We start from the raw sequence: 17,843 nt of genomic DNA on the forward strand, positions 1-17,843 counted from the left end.
CTTCACGTGGAAGATCAATGAGGGAAATCTTTATATTCTGTATAAAAACAAATCAAATTTATATACTAAAATCATTTGTCTAAAAATTTAAGTTTTCAGATAAAAATAAAAAAGCATTTCTGATATGCAACAAAAAAAAGAAAAAAGAAACCCCACTAACAGCACACCTAATGGCCACATTTTAGTTTCTTTTTTTTTTTTTATGAAGATTTATTTATTTGAGAGAGAGGGTGCATGCATGTGTGCATGTGAGTGGGAGGATGGGCAGACGGAGAGAATATTCAAGCAGACTCTGCATTGAGCACAGAGCCCAATAAGGGTCTGGATCCCATGACCTATGAGATCATGATCTGAGCCAAAACCAAGAGTCAAATGCTTAACTGACTAAACCACCTAGGTGCCCCAATTTCTAAATACTATCCTTGATTAAAAGGAGTCAGGGCTCCTTGGAGAAATGACTAATTCCAGAGTCAGGGAGGGAAAGTAGAAGATGAGTTTAGAAAGTTCTTTTGTGTCAGAAAGCAAGGAAGTACTCAGAATGATGAGGTCATGTCAAAAGAGTATGGGAAACCACTTTGAAAGGGCCCTCAGTTGACAAATCTTGTGTAATTTGAGCAACAAAATAGAGTAATGGATTATAACCTATATATAAAATAAGAATCCATGATTCCATACTGATAAAATTAATGAGTAAATGAATTAGACAAGGGAATGGAGGGAAAGCTCTTTAAAATAAAATGCCAACTAAAAAAAATGTAGGAGGAATGATGGAATTAGGTAATCACCATCACAATGGTATTAGATAAAATAGTCCATGAATGTATCAGGAAACTAACAGCTAGTGGGTGAAAGTTTGATGAGGAATGGGATATTGGCGAATTATCAGGAAAATTCCTCATTCTAATCAAACACAAAGGGAAATATAGTGACTTTATGGTGGAGAAACCTGGCAGATACCAACTTGACCAGGTGATCAAGGTTATATCTAATAATGGGTAAGTACGCACAGTATAATTTCTATACATTCTTTCCAAGAATGTATGGTCTGAATCTGGTTATGGGAAGCATCAGTGATCCACATTGAGGGTCATCCTAGAAAACCAAAGGGCAATACTCTTTATAGTCAAGGACATGAAAGATGGGGGAAAACTAGAGAGGTATTCTAGATTGAAGAAGACAGAAGAGATCTGATAGCTAAATACAGTATATGTTCTTGGATAGGATACTGAACCTGCATCAAATAAAATTTAATTGGCTCTGTGTTATATTAATGTTCATTTCCTGATTGGGAGGGTTATATGATGCTAATGTATTCAAGAGTCCTTGTTTTGGGATGTATGCACTGGAATATTTAGGAGAGAATGAGGAATCATGTCATGAAAAGATACATACATACATCGTTTCTGTAGGCCTGAAACTGTTTTAAGATAAAAACAAACTATATATGTTTTGATTATAAATGCAGTCTAATTCCTTTGTTTCTACATTTATAGATTATTGCAATTGCTATACTTGTAAAGTGATTCATTTAGTAAATATTGGTTGAATAGATACTTTGTCAAGAATTTAGGAATTCTGTGTTTTAATGAGAATAATGTATTTTTAACTTTGTTTTTCAGAAAGCTGAAGTTGATGGTAGTTTAAGTGATAGCCACGTGTCTCCTCCAGCCAAACGCACTTTGAAACAACCTGATTCTGTTTGCAAAGACAAATCAAAATCACGAAGTACTGGTCAGCGAGAGGAATGGAACATATCAACTGGACAGACCAGGTGAGAAATGAGAACTCATCCATTGTTATTTCATGAATTATTTGATACGATTCAGGGCTCATATTAATGCTAATTTTCTTTAAAAAAGCCACTAATGTGTAGAAATACTTATAGATGGTTTAAATTTGTTTTGTAATTTTGTATGTATCTCTGTTTTCTCTAAACATGACATAAAATAGATTTGTCTTATAAAAATATGTAGTATATAATAGAAACTATTATTAAAACAATAAGGATTTTGATCTTAAATGTCCATATATTTATACTTCTGAAAGTTTAAATAAAAACATTGGTTAGCATTATATTTTTATCTGAAAATGAAATCTCCCCTTTCTAAAATTATTAAATATTACACTTGAATTGCTATACTAAAATGTACTAAAGTAAAAATTAATTTTTAAGGACATCTTTTGTTTGCTTATTTTTAGTTTAAGTTTGCTTTGGGTTTGGCTCAGTATGTATGAGGAAAACTTATTTTTACACACTTACCAAAGTAAATAGTAATTAATTTAATGTATAGGATAGGCACACACAGAGAAAAGATTTAAGCATTGAACTCAGAATTTTTAGCTTCTCTTTTCCTCCAGTCTTTGATGTAGAAATGCTGATGATGTGCTGACTACAAACAAAAGTAAAAAGAAAATTCTATGACTTTTTTCCTTCTTGAAGTACTTAAAAATTACTTGCTTTTATATGTCCAGGTAAATTCTGGATACTGTTACTCTCTAATGGAAAAAAATCTTCGGGGTTTATAGGCTTTGATAGACAGTATACATTTACTAGTCCCTAAAGAGTCTGTGGTTCAGTATGTTCCAGAAGATGCACCACTTTTTTTTTTTTTTTAATTTTAATTTTTATTTATGATAGTCACACACACACACACAGAGGAGAGAGAGAGGCAGAGACATAGGCAGAGGGAGAAGCAGGCTCCATGCACCGGGAGCCTGACGTGGGATTCGATCCCGTATCTCCAGGATCGTGCCCTGGGCCAAAGGCAGGTGCCAAACCGCTGCGCCACTCAGGGATCCCGCACCACTTTTCTATAAGTTTTGTATTTCGCATTTTCTGGGAGCTGAGTCGGAAAATCTTGATTCATAGTCTGTTGATTTTTCTTTTCCCACACTCATTCATCTGTTAGATAAAACAGATCCAGGTCACTATAATGATGTTACTTAAAATGAGTACTGCCCTTTAATTATACTCCCAGACTTGATCTACCTGTTGTAATCTGTAGCCTATATTTATTAAATGAATGAATCAGGCTTCTTTTTCTAGATAAACGTTTCTTAAAAATGTTCTTCTAGTGTCAGAGTTTGAGCTTTCACTGTAAGAAAATTTTAACAGTTTTAGTAAATAATGGGCACTACATTTTCTTCATCTTAACTACTCAGAAGGCCTTTGTGTAAATTGATCTTTTTTTTTTTTTTTTTTTTAAAGATTTTATTTATGAGAGATACAGAGAGGGAGAGGGAGAGAGAGCCACAGGGAGAGGAAGAAGCAGGCTCCCCGCAGGGAGCCTGACATTGGACTCCATCCCGGTCTCCAGGATCAGGCCCTGGGCTGAAGGTTGCACTAAACCACTCAGCCACCCAGGCTGCCCTTAAGTTGATCTTGATCAGGTCTTTCATGTAAGAAGAGCCTCAAAAATTTTTTGAGAGAAAAAACAAATTTTTTTTTTTTGAGAGAGTTTTGCTTCCATCTAGTTGCCTTAGTGTGATACTTCTTTTTTTTTTTTTTTTTGAATACTAAGTACATTTTTAAAAAGCAATTTTTTTTTTATTTTTTTTATTTATGATAGTCACAGAGAGAGAGAGAGGCAGAGACATAGGCAGAGGGAGAAGCAGGCTCCATGCACCGGGAGCCCGATGTGGGATTCGATCCCGGGTCTCCAGGATCGCGCCCTGGGCCAAAGGCAGGCGCCAAACCGCTGCGCCACCCAGGGATCCCTAAAAAGCAATTTTTAAAAAAAGATTTTATTTATTTATTCATGAGAGATAGAGGGAGAGGCAGAGACACAGCAGAGGGAGAAGCAGGCTCCTTACAGGGAGCCCAATGCAGGACTTGGTCCCGGATCCCGGAATCATGCCCTGAGCTGAAGGCAGATGCCTAACTGCTAAGCCCGCCAGGTGTCCCAAGACCACTAAATTTTTAATCTTTAATTTTTAAATTTTTCCTAGAGAGACGGAGAGAGAGAGATTGAGTGTGAGTGGGTGGGGAGGGACAGAGGGAAGAGGAGAGAGCAGGCTCACTGCCCAGGACAGAACCCAATGTGGGGCTCAATCTCACAACCCTGAGATCATGACCTGAGCCAAAGTCAAGAGTAGGATACTTAACTGGCTAAGCCACCCATGTGCCCCAAGACCGCTAATTTTTTTTTTTAAGTTCCTGTTGATTGTTGAAATAATTTCCCTTTGAGACCTCAGTAATTGAATGAACATAGAGGTGAAAGTGGAACTGAACTTTGAAGATTAAGTTTATCAACATAATTATGATAATTTTTAATAAAATAAGGATTTTTTTTGGTTGAAAATTTAATTAGGTATTCTTTATCTTATATGTAGAAATTCACAAATATCCATGTTAGCCTAGATAGATGTTGTAGCTTACAAATATTTTAAGTAGAGCAGCCCCGGTGGCTTAGCGGTTTAGCGCCGCCTTCAGCTTGGGGCATGATCCTGGAGACCAGGGATTGAGTCTCACGTCAGGCTCCCTGCATGGAGCCTGCTTCTCGCTCTGCCTGTGTCTCTGCCTCTCTCTTCTTCTGTGTCTCTTATAAATCAATAAATAAAATCTAAAAAAAATTTTAAATAATCCCATTTTAAAAAATTTTATTTTTAATAATCCCATCTTGTCAGCTGATTAGCTACTAGACATTTATTGAACTGAGATGCTCTATGTGTATACATGCATGTGTGTCTTTCTGTGGTGTTGGAGGCGGCACCCTAGAGAAAGAATGTGGCATGCATTTAATGTCTCTAGAATAATAGAAACACATACTCTAAAATACAGACAACATTAAATCTTTGACAAGACTAACTGTATAGTTAAATATAGTATGCATGAAAGTTTTGTGGTCAGATATTGAGAGTGTAGTGAGTGAGGTTAGGCAGACAGAAATGTAACCACTTATGTTAAACTGCTGAGACACATTAGAATTGTAGGTAGTATTGGTTAAGGTCTTTCCAAACTGAGGCTTTTCCTGAAATGAGATTTAAAATCCTTAAAAATCACTAAATTCCTTGGATTTAATGGAAAAGGGAGAATAAGTAATGATTATTAGTCAGCTAGTATTGCCTTGGTAGTATGCTGCAGATAACTGAAGGTGTAGAAAATTCTGACTTAATAATCATATGTAAAGTGATGCTGTTTCCATTTAAAAAATTTAGGAAAAAATAAAAATTTTAGGAAACATAGATACAAGGAAATATCCCCTGCCCACTCCCCTTTTCAAAAATAAACAAGGAGACTTCATAAAGATGTATTGGAGCTTGCATTTAAGCAGTGAACTCACCTGGTTACATTAAAGTGATTAACTTTTGGGAACACTGAGGCATATGTAGAGAAACTTTTTTAATATGAAACTTTTTTAGGTGTGTATATTATGGAGTAGGCAGGCCACATCTTAAGATCTCAGTATTCTCTTTCCAATACTCATTTAATATTCTATCTCCTGTTTGTTCATTTTAGTTTTTTTCTTTTTATAGAAACTGGCATTTTTTTTTTTAAGATTTTATTTATCTATTCATGAGAGAGATACAGAGAGAGAGAGGCAGAGACACAGGCAGAGGGAGAAGCAGGCTCCACGCAGGAAGACCGACGTGGGACTTGATCCCAGGTCCCCAGGATCCCACCCCCGGCTGAAGGCAGGCGCTAAACCGCTGAGCCACCCGGGCTGCCCCTTTTTGTTCATTTTCATCTTTTTAAAGAGAAATGGAAAAAGAATGACAATAATTTATGATTGTAAGATAATTGGGTTGATTGAAGAATGAGTTTTTATTTTTTCCTTATAAAACAGATCTTTCATTAGCATTAAAAAAAGCCAAGAAGCATTGTCTTCTTCAGAGGGACAAAAAGCTTATTATGCTTTTTTCCCAGGGATGTTGCTATTGTTCAGAAAAGTTTTAGATTTCTTTTGTAGAATGATTTCAGGGTTAGCATCTTATTTTTTTGAATAACTTAAGTATGTACAGTTTCAACCATTCAGTTTTGCATACACTAAAATTCATTTGGAGCCAAGACTTATTTTTTTCTTTTAAAGATTTATTTATTTATTCATGAGAGACACAGAGAAAAGAGAGAGGGGCAGAGACATAGGCAGAGGGAGAAGTAGGCTTTTCACAGGGAGCCTGATGCGGGGACTCGATCCTACATCCTGGGGTCATGCCCTGCGCTGAAGGCAGACGCTCAACCACTGAGCCACCTAGGTGTCCCTGGAGCCAAGACTTGTAAATAAACTGATCAAACTGAGTTAATATTATGTTAGGTCCAAAGCCAAAGTATATTTATGAAGTAGTAAAACTTTTTTTTTTTTTTTTTAAGATTTTATTTATTTATTCATGAGAGACACACACACAGAGAGGCAGAGACACAGGAGAAGCAGGCTCCATGCAGGGAGCCCAATGTGGGACTTGATCCTGGGACTCTGGGGTCATGCCCTTAGTGAAAGGCAGATGCTCAACTGTTGAGCCACCCAGGTGTCCCTTCTGTTGTTTTTTTTTTATTTTATTTTATTTTTATTTTCTTTTTTTCTTTTTTTTTTCCTTCTGTTTTTTCCTTCTGTTGGTTTTAAGTGAGTTCTAGAAAATTTGACATGTGTAATCTTCCAAAGAAAGACACGTTAATACTTCAGTTTCATTACTTTATATGTACTTTGTATAGAAAGGTGCTAAAAATGAAATATTTTCCAAGACATGTAGCCTATTAGAACGAGATAGTTTTGTTGTTTTCTGGGGGAAAAGAGGGTTGGAGTTTTTTGTCTTTGCTTTTTGACAAAATGAGTACATGTAACAGTTTGAGTTTTTGTGGATATCCTTTAGTCATCCTAGCTCTGACCTTTATTAGGCAAGGGCATTTATAATTAACATTTAATATTCAACTTTAACACGAGGAGTGCTGGAATATCCAAAAACGTTGGAATATTTTTGTTAAGAAAATTTGTGCAAACAGAAATGGGAGATACCTGTATCTTCCAGTTATGGAATGAGTAAGTCACAGGAATGAAAGGTACAGCATAAGGAATATACTCAGGTAGTGGTATTGTGATACTGTTGTGTGATGTCAGATGGTAGGTACACTTGTGGTGAGCACAGCATAAGTATAAACTTATTGAATCACTGTGGTATACACTTGAAAGTAATATAACATGTATTGAGTATACTTCCATTAAAAGAAAATTTTGTGCAGACAGTATGGATAATAGAACAGAAAATCACATTATTTTCTGAATGTCCTTTCCCTATTTAAAAAAAGTTGAAAATAATAATCATTGGGTATTAAAAAAAACTTTAGTAAGTTTACGTTGACAGTTCTTTCTTTCATTATGTAGCCAATTTAGTTTTTGTTTTTAACTTTCTCATTATACAGAAGCGTACTGTGAATTTTTTTAAGCTTCATGTTTTGATGATTGTTTTAAGTATCTTCCTACTGAATTAACATTTGCTTTCCTCACCTAAAAGGAATAATTGTACTATGACTGTTTTGAGAAATTAGCTAAGTTTTGTCAGGTTAGAATGTGTAATAAAACATATTGGAGAAATTATTAAATGGTATTGGTGTTCAAGGACTTTGTTCTTCTTACAGTTTATTGTTTGAGTACATTTGTTATTTGATTTTTATTTTGTTCACCAAAATCAGTAATAAATGTCTGTGACCATTGCTGCTTATGGTATCAGTTAACTTTATGGTACATGTTAAGCTTATGCCTCTTTGGACTTTATAGAGTTGAAGACAGAGCAAATTCAGTTTATAATTTGTTACTAAAGTTTTACCTGAAGTAATGAAATTACTCTTAGTATATTTTATTAATTGTATTACAAATCTTATTGCAAATCTTATCTTTACTCTTAAAAAAGTAATATTACTGACATTTTAAAGATTAAAATGATTCTACCAGTATTGCGTTTCTTGCTTCTTTAAATGAATGTTGATGTGTTTGCATATTAAATATAATTGTGTTCTAGGTTAACTTCTCAGCCTGGTGCTACATTACCAAACGGACATAGTAGCTTATGTGAGTATTCTGTTATGAAACTGGTTAGTATTGAAATTCTTACTAATGTTGTTAGAGTAAGTGTTAAAGTGGGGTAAAACAACTTAATAGTATGTTCAGCATACAGTTGGAAATGACTGCATTTCAGTTATAGTGAATACTTATGTAATTGTTAAACATTGAGAAATCAGTACAAATGAAATAATTTAATTTATTACAGATCATAAATAGTGATCAGAATTTTAGATTATTGGATATTAAAGCCATTTAAGCGGTTATATTAATTTTTTGGTAGTTTTTTAAAAGTAATTTTTGATGTATTTTTTCTTTTTTTTTTTTTTTTATACTCTGTACTTTGAAATGTAAATCTCTCTCTTTTTGTAGCGCTTCGAAGCCATCCCCTTCGAGGGGAAAAGAAGGGAGATGGAGACCTTTCTTGTATAAATGGTGACATGGAAGTCAGAAAAAGTTGTCGTTCCAGGAAAAACAGATTTGAAAGTGTGAACCAGAGTTTGTTATTTGATCAACTAGTAAATAGGTATGAATACTTATGCAATAAGAAATTTTAGGGATCCCTGGGTGGCGCAGCGGTTTGGCGCCTGCCTTTGGCCCAGGGCGCGATCCTGGAGACCCGGGATCGAATCCCACATCAGGCTCCCGGTGCATGGAGCCTGCTTCTCCCTCCGCCTGTGTCTCTGCCTCTCTCTCTCTCTGTGACTATCATAAATTAAAAAAAAAAAAAAAGAAATTTTATTTAATTTGTTTAATTGATTTTTCAGATTTTAAAATTCCAAAATCAAATTTCAGATTTCAAAAAAAATCAGTTATTTTTAAGGTAGTTATGTTTTAAAAAATAACTTAAGCACTGACTTAGCAATAAATGCAATTATTTTTATTTATTTATTTTTTATTTTTTAAAGATTTTATTTATTTATTCATGTTAGACAGAAAGAGAGAGAGGCAGAGATACAGGCAGAGGGAGAAGCAGGCTCCATGCAGGGAGCCCGACGCGGGACTTGATCCCGGGACTCCAGGATTGCGCCCTGGGCTAAAGGCAGGCACCAAACTGCTGAGCCACCCAGGGATCCCCTAAATGCAATTATTTTAAACCTTAATTTGAATTAACAGTGGTTAGCAATGATTTAGTTTCTAGTCTGTTTATGACATTTAATAGTTTATATAATAGGTAAATTTTTCTCATCCTTTTATAATTTTTGTGAACAAATAATATAAAAGGTAATCTTCACTATTAAAGTCCTTTAATATTTGCTCATTAACAATTTGTTTTTGGTAGTTTTTAAGCAACATTAAATTCCATTATTGATATGTACTAAGTATACTTTTGTTTAGTCAAGATTTTGAGTTAAAGGTCCCTTGAGACTGAGTATATGGGATATAGCTAGTGAATGAGCTTAGCAGATTGCTCAGTGTCTACATGCAAAGAAATTTTATTCTTCTCAGATGATAAATTATCCTACAATGGTCTAGAGAGGAGCAATGGTCCTTGCAATGGTCTAGAGAGGAGAGGTCAGTGTAATCCCTATTTTACAAGAGAGAAAATTATATTCTATGCTGGTAATGCCAAATTTGAGTATTAGTTATTATTTGTTAAATACTTAGATCATTATCTACAAACATAGTACATGTTATATCTATATGTTTGAAAGATTAAATGGGATAATGTCAGCCTGTAATATGTGGAGCACAATGTTGTCTAATTTTTAAAAATATCCATTCAGTTAACCTTATGTTGGCTTTAAACTTTTTTTAAGTAAGCTCTATGCCCTGTTTGGAGCCCAGCACAGGACTTGAACTCATGACCCTGAGATTTAAGACCTGAGCTGAAACCAAGGGTCAGATGATTTACCAACTGAGCCACCCAGGCACCTCTGGCTTTAAACTTTTCTTTTCCCTTTTTTTTTTGCCCCCCCACCCCCGCTTTAAACTTTTTATAGATTCTTTATCTTATAAATTTTCTTAACACCATCTTCAAATAAAAATATTGAAAAATTTTTCATTGCCTTGGATCTGGTAGTCCGTTATAGTGGCATTGTGGAGTTGAATATTAGGAGTATTATAGATTTTATTTTATTTTTTAGAAGATTTTATTTATTCATACATTCATGAGAGACAGAAAGAGGGAGAGAGAGAGGCAGGCAGAGGGAGGAGCAGGCTCCATGCTGGGAGCCCAACTTGGGACTTGATCCTGGGTCTGCAGGATCACGCCCTGGACTGAAGGTGGCACTAAACAGCTGAGCCACTGGGGCTACCCTATAGATTTTATTTTTAAGTATTCTCTACACTTAGTGTAGGGTTTGAACTCAGAACCCTGAGATCAAGAGTCGCATGCTCTTCTGACTGAGCTAGCTAGGTGCCCCAAATATTTGGAGTATTATAAACAAATGTTCTATTTCATAAGTTTTATTATGATAAATACATTAAGGTAAAAGATGTTCTGGATTTTTGGGGGCATTATCTTCTGATGGATGCTGATTCAGAAAAATAATTGAGATGCTATGTACAGTTACATTTCAGAGATAATTTAATTATGCTTTGATGAAGAGCTCTTTCACATGTATGACACATTATATGGTGTCACATTTGTCTAAATCCTGGTGTTATTATGTGATTGTAGTACTGCTGAAGCTGTATTACAAGAAATGGACAACATTAACATCAGACGGAACCGTCGTTCAGGAGAAGTAGAACGACTTAGAATGTGGACAGATACAGAATTTGTGAGTATATTAACTTTAAAAACCCTGGCAAATATTTTTTATTTTGGTTGAGGAACTCAAAGGGAGGGTAAGCAGCATTTGGATTTTCTTTAATTAACAGAATTATTCTTTTTTTTTCTACTTTTGTTTGAGATTTTGTTTTCTTCTTCTGTACTTACTCTGCTTGCCACAACCTTCCCCAAAAGAACCTCTGCACTTTTGCCAGAAGAGTCATCCTAAAGTTTAACTCTGATTCTGTTACTTTTCTGATCTGAAGCCTTCATTGTTCTTTTTACTGTATTACTGAACTAATTAAAAACACCTTGACCTTTGTAATCTGGTTTCAATTTTTTCTTCTCACACACCGTTGCCCAAATATAAACAAATCATTCTTGTTCCTTTATCCTTTACTTCTGGTAATACTTCTGGTTAGGGACTGCTGCAATCCTCCCTTTGTCTCAAGGTTCATCTCAGATGCTGCCTCCCTTCCCTTTCCTTAGTAACAAGAGGATCATCTCTCTGAATTCTAGGGTACATTATACCTTTTTTAAATGACATTTCATTTGTTTTACTTTATTTTATAGTTACTGGTGACTTATCTTGTTCCATCCAACTAGGCTGTAATTTGCTTGAGGGAGAAAGTATGTTCATGGCATTGTAGTTTTAAAATTTCAGATATTTTGTAAGTTTGTTTGAATTCAGGAAGCTTTGGTTTTCATGAATCTGTGCCTTGCAAATAGGTGCTCAGTAAATTTCAAGAGTGGTCATGTACCACTGGGTTAATGATATTGGTAGCCAGGAATAAATTGCATGTTAATATTTGACAGATTTCTCTCTTTAAAAGGAAAACATGGATATGTATTCAAGAGTGAAAAGGCGAAGAAAGTCACTGAGAAGAAATAGTTATGGGATACAAAATCATCATGAAGTCTCTACTGAGGGTGAAGAAGAAGGTTTGTAAAGTACTTATGAAGTAAATGCTACAAAGTTCAGGTGGGAGGGAAGAAAAATACATATAAGTAATATATGTCTAATATTGCTGGGTGTGTGATTTTTGGCTTTAGAAATCTACATTGTATAATTTGGAATAATTTTTATTTGGCATTCTGAGTTTTCACCTTCGTCTGGAAAAATGCCTTTACACTATACATAATTATTTAATTTATCTTACTAGTAGTCCTTAAGTGACCTAATCTGGTGTGGCATTTACCAAGGGCTGATTTGTTGTTAAGTGAGGCCTCTTTTGTGTTTAGATACCTTCTAATTGGAAGCCTCTATCCACAGTCACCTTCTGTCTATATCCTCTGAGTCTCTGATTATTTGGGTCCCAAATTTAGTTATGGACTGAGGAGTAAATGGTGAAGTTCAGAGAAAGAGAAACTGCTAATGTTAGTGGAAGGAGGTATACTGCTCTTTTCTGAGGCTTGTCTGGGTTCTTTTGTTTTTGTTTTGTTTTGTTTTTTGTTTTTGTTTTTTTTTGCTTGTCTGGGTTCTGAACTGAAGAACCTGGCTGAATTTGTAGGGCTGGAACTGGGAACATGATGAAAATACATGTCCCAAAGGTTATAAATCAATGACTAGTACGTCTGTAGGATTTAATTCTATAGGTCTTAATCTTTATTGAAATGGATTTTCAGATTTGGTGTATTGTAAATGCAGATAGTTGTATTTTACCAGGAAATCTTACCAGTTACTACTATTTGTAAAGCTTAGATGGAAATGAATGGGTTTGTTTCTCAAATTCTCTAATAGAGTATTAGTGAGTTTTTTTCTTTTTTTTGCATTAGTTTTGAAGAGCTGATATTTCTGATGAGGGTACTTTATTGAGCAAATATTGTTGTTATAGCTAGAACCTCTATATTGCTTCTTCTGGAGAAAATTAGTATAGGTGAGACAGATTTATAATGTGACTTTTGCCTTTTTCATTAACTGAACAACTTTGTAGAGTTTTCAAAGTCAATTTGCCATGCGTAGAATTTCTCCCCCACAATATTATTATGCAGGGGTTTCTCAAAAAGTAATATTTTTTGAGGATTTAAAGAGACTTATTTGGGCACAGGTAATTTATTTAGATAGTAATATTGTATTTGCTGATTTTCTCTAGAACTTATTTTTTTTTTTTTTAATTTTTATTTATTTATGATAGTCACACACACACACACACACAGAGAGAGAGGCAGAGACACAGGCAGAGGGAGAAGCAGGCTCCATGCACCGGGAGCCCGATGTGGGATTCGATCCCAGGTCTCCAGGATCGCGCCCTGGGCCAAAGGCAGGCGCCAAACCTCTGCGCCACCCAGGGATCCCTCTCTAGAACTTAATATAAATTTTCATAAATTTAGAATAAGCTTTTAGATGTCATGGCTAAAATAAAAAGTCCTTTGCATTTTTAGTCTCCTGTTTCAGTGAATATTGCTGGTGGTTTTAAAATTTTTCCTATGCCTTAATATGGTTGTATTATATTGACAATTACTGTGGTTAAAAAGTTAATCACGGGGATCCCTGGGTGGCGCAGCGGTTTAGCGCCTGCCTTTGGCCCAGGGCGCGATCCTGGAGCCCGGGGATCGAATCCCACGTCGGGCTCCCGGTGCATGGAGCCTGCTTCTCCCTCTGCCTGTGTCTCTGCCTCTCTCTCTCTCTCTCTCTGTGACTATCATAAATAAATAAAAATTATTAAAAAAAAAAGTTAATCACAAAGTATATTGCATTTGGGGGCCATAAGCCAATAAATTTTCATCAGTTTTATTTATTTTTAAAAATTTTTTTTAAAGATTTATTTAAAAATTTTTTTTAAAGATTTTATTTATTCATTCATGAGAGACACACAGAGAGAGGGACACACACACAGGCAGAGGGAGAAGCAGGCTCCATGGAGGGATTCCTGGTGCGGGACTCGATCCTGGGTCTCCAGGATCAGGCCCTGGGCTGAAGGCAGCGCTAAACCACTGAGCCATCCGGACTGCTCTAAAGATTTATTTATTTATCCATGAGAGAGAAAGACTGAGAGAGAGAGGTAGAGACATTGGCAGAGGGAGAAGCAGGCTCCTCGCAGGGAGCCTGATGTGGGACTCGAACCTGGATCCCCGGATCATGACCTGAGCCGAATGCAGGCAGCCAGCCGAATCCAGGAGCCCAACCGGGGTGGCTCAGCGGTCCCATTAAAAAATTTTTATTTTTAAGTAATCTCTACACCCAGTGTGGAGCTTAAACTGACAAACCTGAGATCAAGAGTTGTATGCTCTACTGACTGAGCCAGCCAGTCACCCCAGATTTTTATTTTATATTTAAAATTAATTAATTAATTAATTTTAAAAAGATTTTATTTATTTATTCATGAGAGACACACAGAGAGGAGGCAGAGACACAGGCAGAGGGAGAAGAAGCAGGCTCAATGCAGGGAGCGGGACGTGGGACTCGATCCTGGGTCTCCAGGATCATGCCCTGTGCTGAAGGTGGCGCTAAACTGCTGAGCCACCTGGGCTGCCCCAGATTTTTATTTTAATTGTTTTTTTTTTTTAATTTTTATTTATCTATGATAGTCATACAGAGAGAGAGAGAGAGAGAGAGAGAGAGGCAGAGACACAGGCAGAGGGAGAAGCAGGCTCCATGCACCGGGAGCCTGACGTGGGATTCGATCCCGGGTCTCCAGGATCGCACCCTGGGCCAAAGGCAGGCGCCAAACCGCTGCGCCACCCAGGGATCCCCCAGATTTTTATTTTAAACTGTAAATAGGGATCCCTGGGTGGCGTAGCGGTTTGGCGCCTGCCTTTGGCCCAGGGCGCGATCCTGGAGATCCGGCGCGATCCTGGAGATCCGGGATCGAATCCCACATCAGGCTCCCGGTGCATGGAGCCTGCTTCTCCCTCTGCCTGTGTCTCTGCCTCTCTCTCTCTCACTGTGTTCCTATCATAAATAAATAAAAATTAAAAAAAAAAAAAACTGTAAATAGATGTCATGGTTTTAGCCAAACCACTTTTTAAAAATAAATTCTGTACATAAAGGATTTATGTACATTATGTTTTAAGTGTATAGTGTATGAAGTGATCACTTACGTCAAGAAATAGATCACTAGCACCCCAGAAATCTGCTTCATGCGCTCTCCCATTCCTACCTCCATTTTCTTACCAAAATAGAGTAATTTGTGCTTATCTATTGTCAGTAGGCCTAACAAACCATTACACTGCCAACAAAAATTGCTCTTGCTGTAACATTAGTAATTATTTTGTAAGCATATTTTTTAAACTACCAAGTGATACTTTTTTTTTTTTTTAACCAAGTGATATTTGAATACTAACCTTATTCACTGGTGGATAACTGGGCATTAAATGAAGTTTGTTGCAGTAAAATTGTGATTTATCTTCTGTAACTGTTCTGCATGACCAAAGAGATAGAAATAGAAAGATCATAAGTATATCTAGGCTATTTAGCAGAGAGCTATATTATTTGTAAGAAAGGCCTTTTTTTTTTTAAACATCTATCTAGGTTGATTTTTTTATTACATTGATATATACTGTATCAGAAAATGTTGACACTTTTTTTTTTAAATGTTGACACTTTTAAATGTCGAATGGGCAGAAAGAATAAAAGATAAAATGTAAATATTCAGTTCTAGAGTGAACCAATTCTTGTGAACAGTAATTCTTTTCCTTTGTGTGGGGGAAACTAGAATCTCAAGAGGAGGATGGAGATATAGAAGTTGAAGAGGCAGAAGGAGAAGAAAATGATAGACCATATAATTTAAGACAAAGGAAAACAGTGGATAGATACCAAGCACCTCCAATAGGTAAGAAAAGCTGAAGAACTTTTTGTTGAGCAGCGTATTCTTCTCCACCCCTTTTGAATTTAGTAATAAATACTGCTCATTCTTGTGTAATACCTGAGCTAGCCAGGTACCCCCAGTGTTGCTGAATTTAGAAGGATGGAATCTCTTGTAGTTTTATTCATCTTTTTTATGTATACTTCTGTTGACACACACAACTGAAAGAAAGTTGAAGTACATAGTTGCAGTATGGAATTACATGCAGCATGTACATTTTATTTAAAGAATCTTGAATTTAGTAATACTGCTCATTTTTGTGTAATACTTTAAATTTTATTGAACACTTTCATTTACAGCAGTTCTTTTAGTTCTATGTTCCAAGTGGTTAAGTGGTTTAGCCAAAGTCGCAAAATTGGGTACAAGACTGCAGCTCGGCCAATAATCTAGGTTTATTTGTTTATTTTTTAAAAGTAATCTCTATTCCCAACTTGGGGCTTGAATTCATGACACTAAGATCAAGAGTCGCATGTTCCACCGATTTAGCCAGCCAGATGCCCCTAGGTTTTTGTTTTCTTTAGGAGGACAACTTTTTATCTTCATGCTGTTAAGATAATGACAGGTACATAGGTGCTGTTTTATTTTTCTTTTCTTTTCACCATTGTTGTTGGGTTTTGCTGATTTTTAATCTGTAGAATCACTGGTTTTTAGTATATTTACAGGGATTATGTAGTTATCACGACTAATTCCAGAACATTTTATTACTTCTACACTTTCATCCCACCAGCCATTGGCAACCACTAATGTACTTTCTGTATACAGAGTTGCCTTATTGTGACGTTTTGTATCTAGCTTCTTTCACTTAGCATAATATTTTTAAGGAAGGACTGAGATATTTATATGAGATATTTATACTCAGACTCTGATGCTTTGAAATAATTTAATGTCTGGAAGGCGTGGATCAGAGGTATCTCTCTAGAAGCTTGCCTTTAGTGTGTGCGGGCATTATACCAGTTAGGAGTCACTGGCACACATAGCCCTCTTAATCATGGAGGAGATATGGAAAGATAGAAAAAAGATTGTGAATTATTTTTCTAGATTAAAAAAAATCTTTATTAGAATATTTAACATGTACAGTTTGGCAAGTTGGAAATACCTTAGGTATATACTTATGAAACTATCATTACCATCAAGATCGTGACCATGTTTATCAACCCCCAAAATATCTTTCTGCCTGTTTGTAATCTACTCCTAACTTTCTGGAGCCATCACCATCCCAATCCTTAGGTAGCTTCTGATCTGATTTACTTTCTTTAACCGTAGATGAATTTACATTTTCTTGAATTTTATATACAATATGTACTCTTTTTTTTTTGTCTGACTTCTTTCACTCAGCGTAATTGTAAAACTCATCCATGTTGAAAGTAATAATAATAGTGTATTTCTTTTTATTACCAAGTAGCATTCCATTGTATGAATATATCATAATTTGTTTATCCATTTATTTGTAGATGGACATTTGGATTGTAGACATTTTTAGTATTTTGCTATTATAAATAAAGTTGTAAAAATAAATAAATAAATAAAGTTGTTAGGAACATTCATGTGCAAGTCTTTGGACATATTTTTTCATTTTTCTTATAAACACCAAGGAGTGGAATGGCTGGGTTTTGTGATTAGATGTATGCTTAATGTGCAAAGAAATTGCCAAACTGTTTTCCAAAGTGGCTGTACCACTTACATTCTCCCTAAGAGTGTATGAGAGTCCAGTTGCACCATTTTCTTGTCACACACTTGTTATGATCTGTTTTTGAAATTAACTTTAATACATAGCTATTGAAGTTTAAATCTCTATTTCCCAAACGATGTTGAGCATCTGTATATGCTGCTTTGCCAGCGTTATTTCTGAAGTATCTGTTAAAATCTGTTGCTCATTTTTTCAGTGAGTTGTTTATTTTTTTGATAGTTTTGAGTTTCTCATGTATTCTGGATATCAGGTCTTTATCAGATACATGATTTGCAAGTATTTTCTCAGTCTGTAGCTTGTCTCCTTTAATTTCTTACTAGTATTTTTCAAAGAGCAGAATTTAGTAATTTTGATGAACTCCAATTTATTAGTTTTTTAAATGGATTATGCTTTTGGTGTGGTATCAAAAAATCATCTAACCCTAAATCACAAAGATTTATATTTTTATTTTTATTTTTTAAAAAAGATTTATTTATTTTATGGGGAGTGAGAGAGAGAGAATGTATATGTGGGGAGAGGCAGAGGAGTAGAATTTTTTTTTTAAGATTTTATTTATTTATTCATGAGTGACACACAGAGAGAGGCAGAGACATAGATAAAGGGAGAAGCAGGCTTCCCACAGGGAGCCTGATGCAGGACTCGAT

General features: G+C 35.6%; 1 protein-coding gene across 2 annotated transcripts in view; it reads left to right on the forward strand.

Annotated features, from left to right (window-relative positions):
* Positions 1 to 17,843, forward strand: part of ATAD2B (ATPase family AAA domain containing 2B) — a 155,889-nt gene that overhangs the window by 25,150 nt on the left and 112,896 nt on the right. For both annotated transcript variants that reach the window (XM_041755482.1, XM_041755484.1), the window contains exons 2-7: positions 1,620 to 1,771; positions 7,951 to 8,000; positions 8,364 to 8,517; positions 10,615 to 10,717; positions 11,541 to 11,649; positions 15,363 to 15,479. In XM_041755482.1, coding sequence (XP_041611416.1) covers positions 1,620 to 1,771; positions 7,951 to 8,000; positions 8,364 to 8,517; positions 10,615 to 10,717; positions 11,541 to 11,649; positions 15,363 to 15,479 — 685 coding nt within the window. The remainder of the gene's footprint in view (positions 1 to 1,619; positions 1,772 to 7,950; positions 8,001 to 8,363; positions 8,518 to 10,614; positions 10,718 to 11,540; positions 11,650 to 15,362; positions 15,480 to 17,843) is intronic.

This window comes from Vulpes lagopus, chromosome 5 (genome assembly GCF_018345385.1).
Source record: "Vulpes lagopus strain Blue_001 chromosome 5, ASM1834538v1, whole genome shotgun sequence".
Lineage (NCBI taxonomy): Eukaryota > Metazoa > Chordata > Mammalia > Carnivora > Canidae > Vulpes > Vulpes lagopus.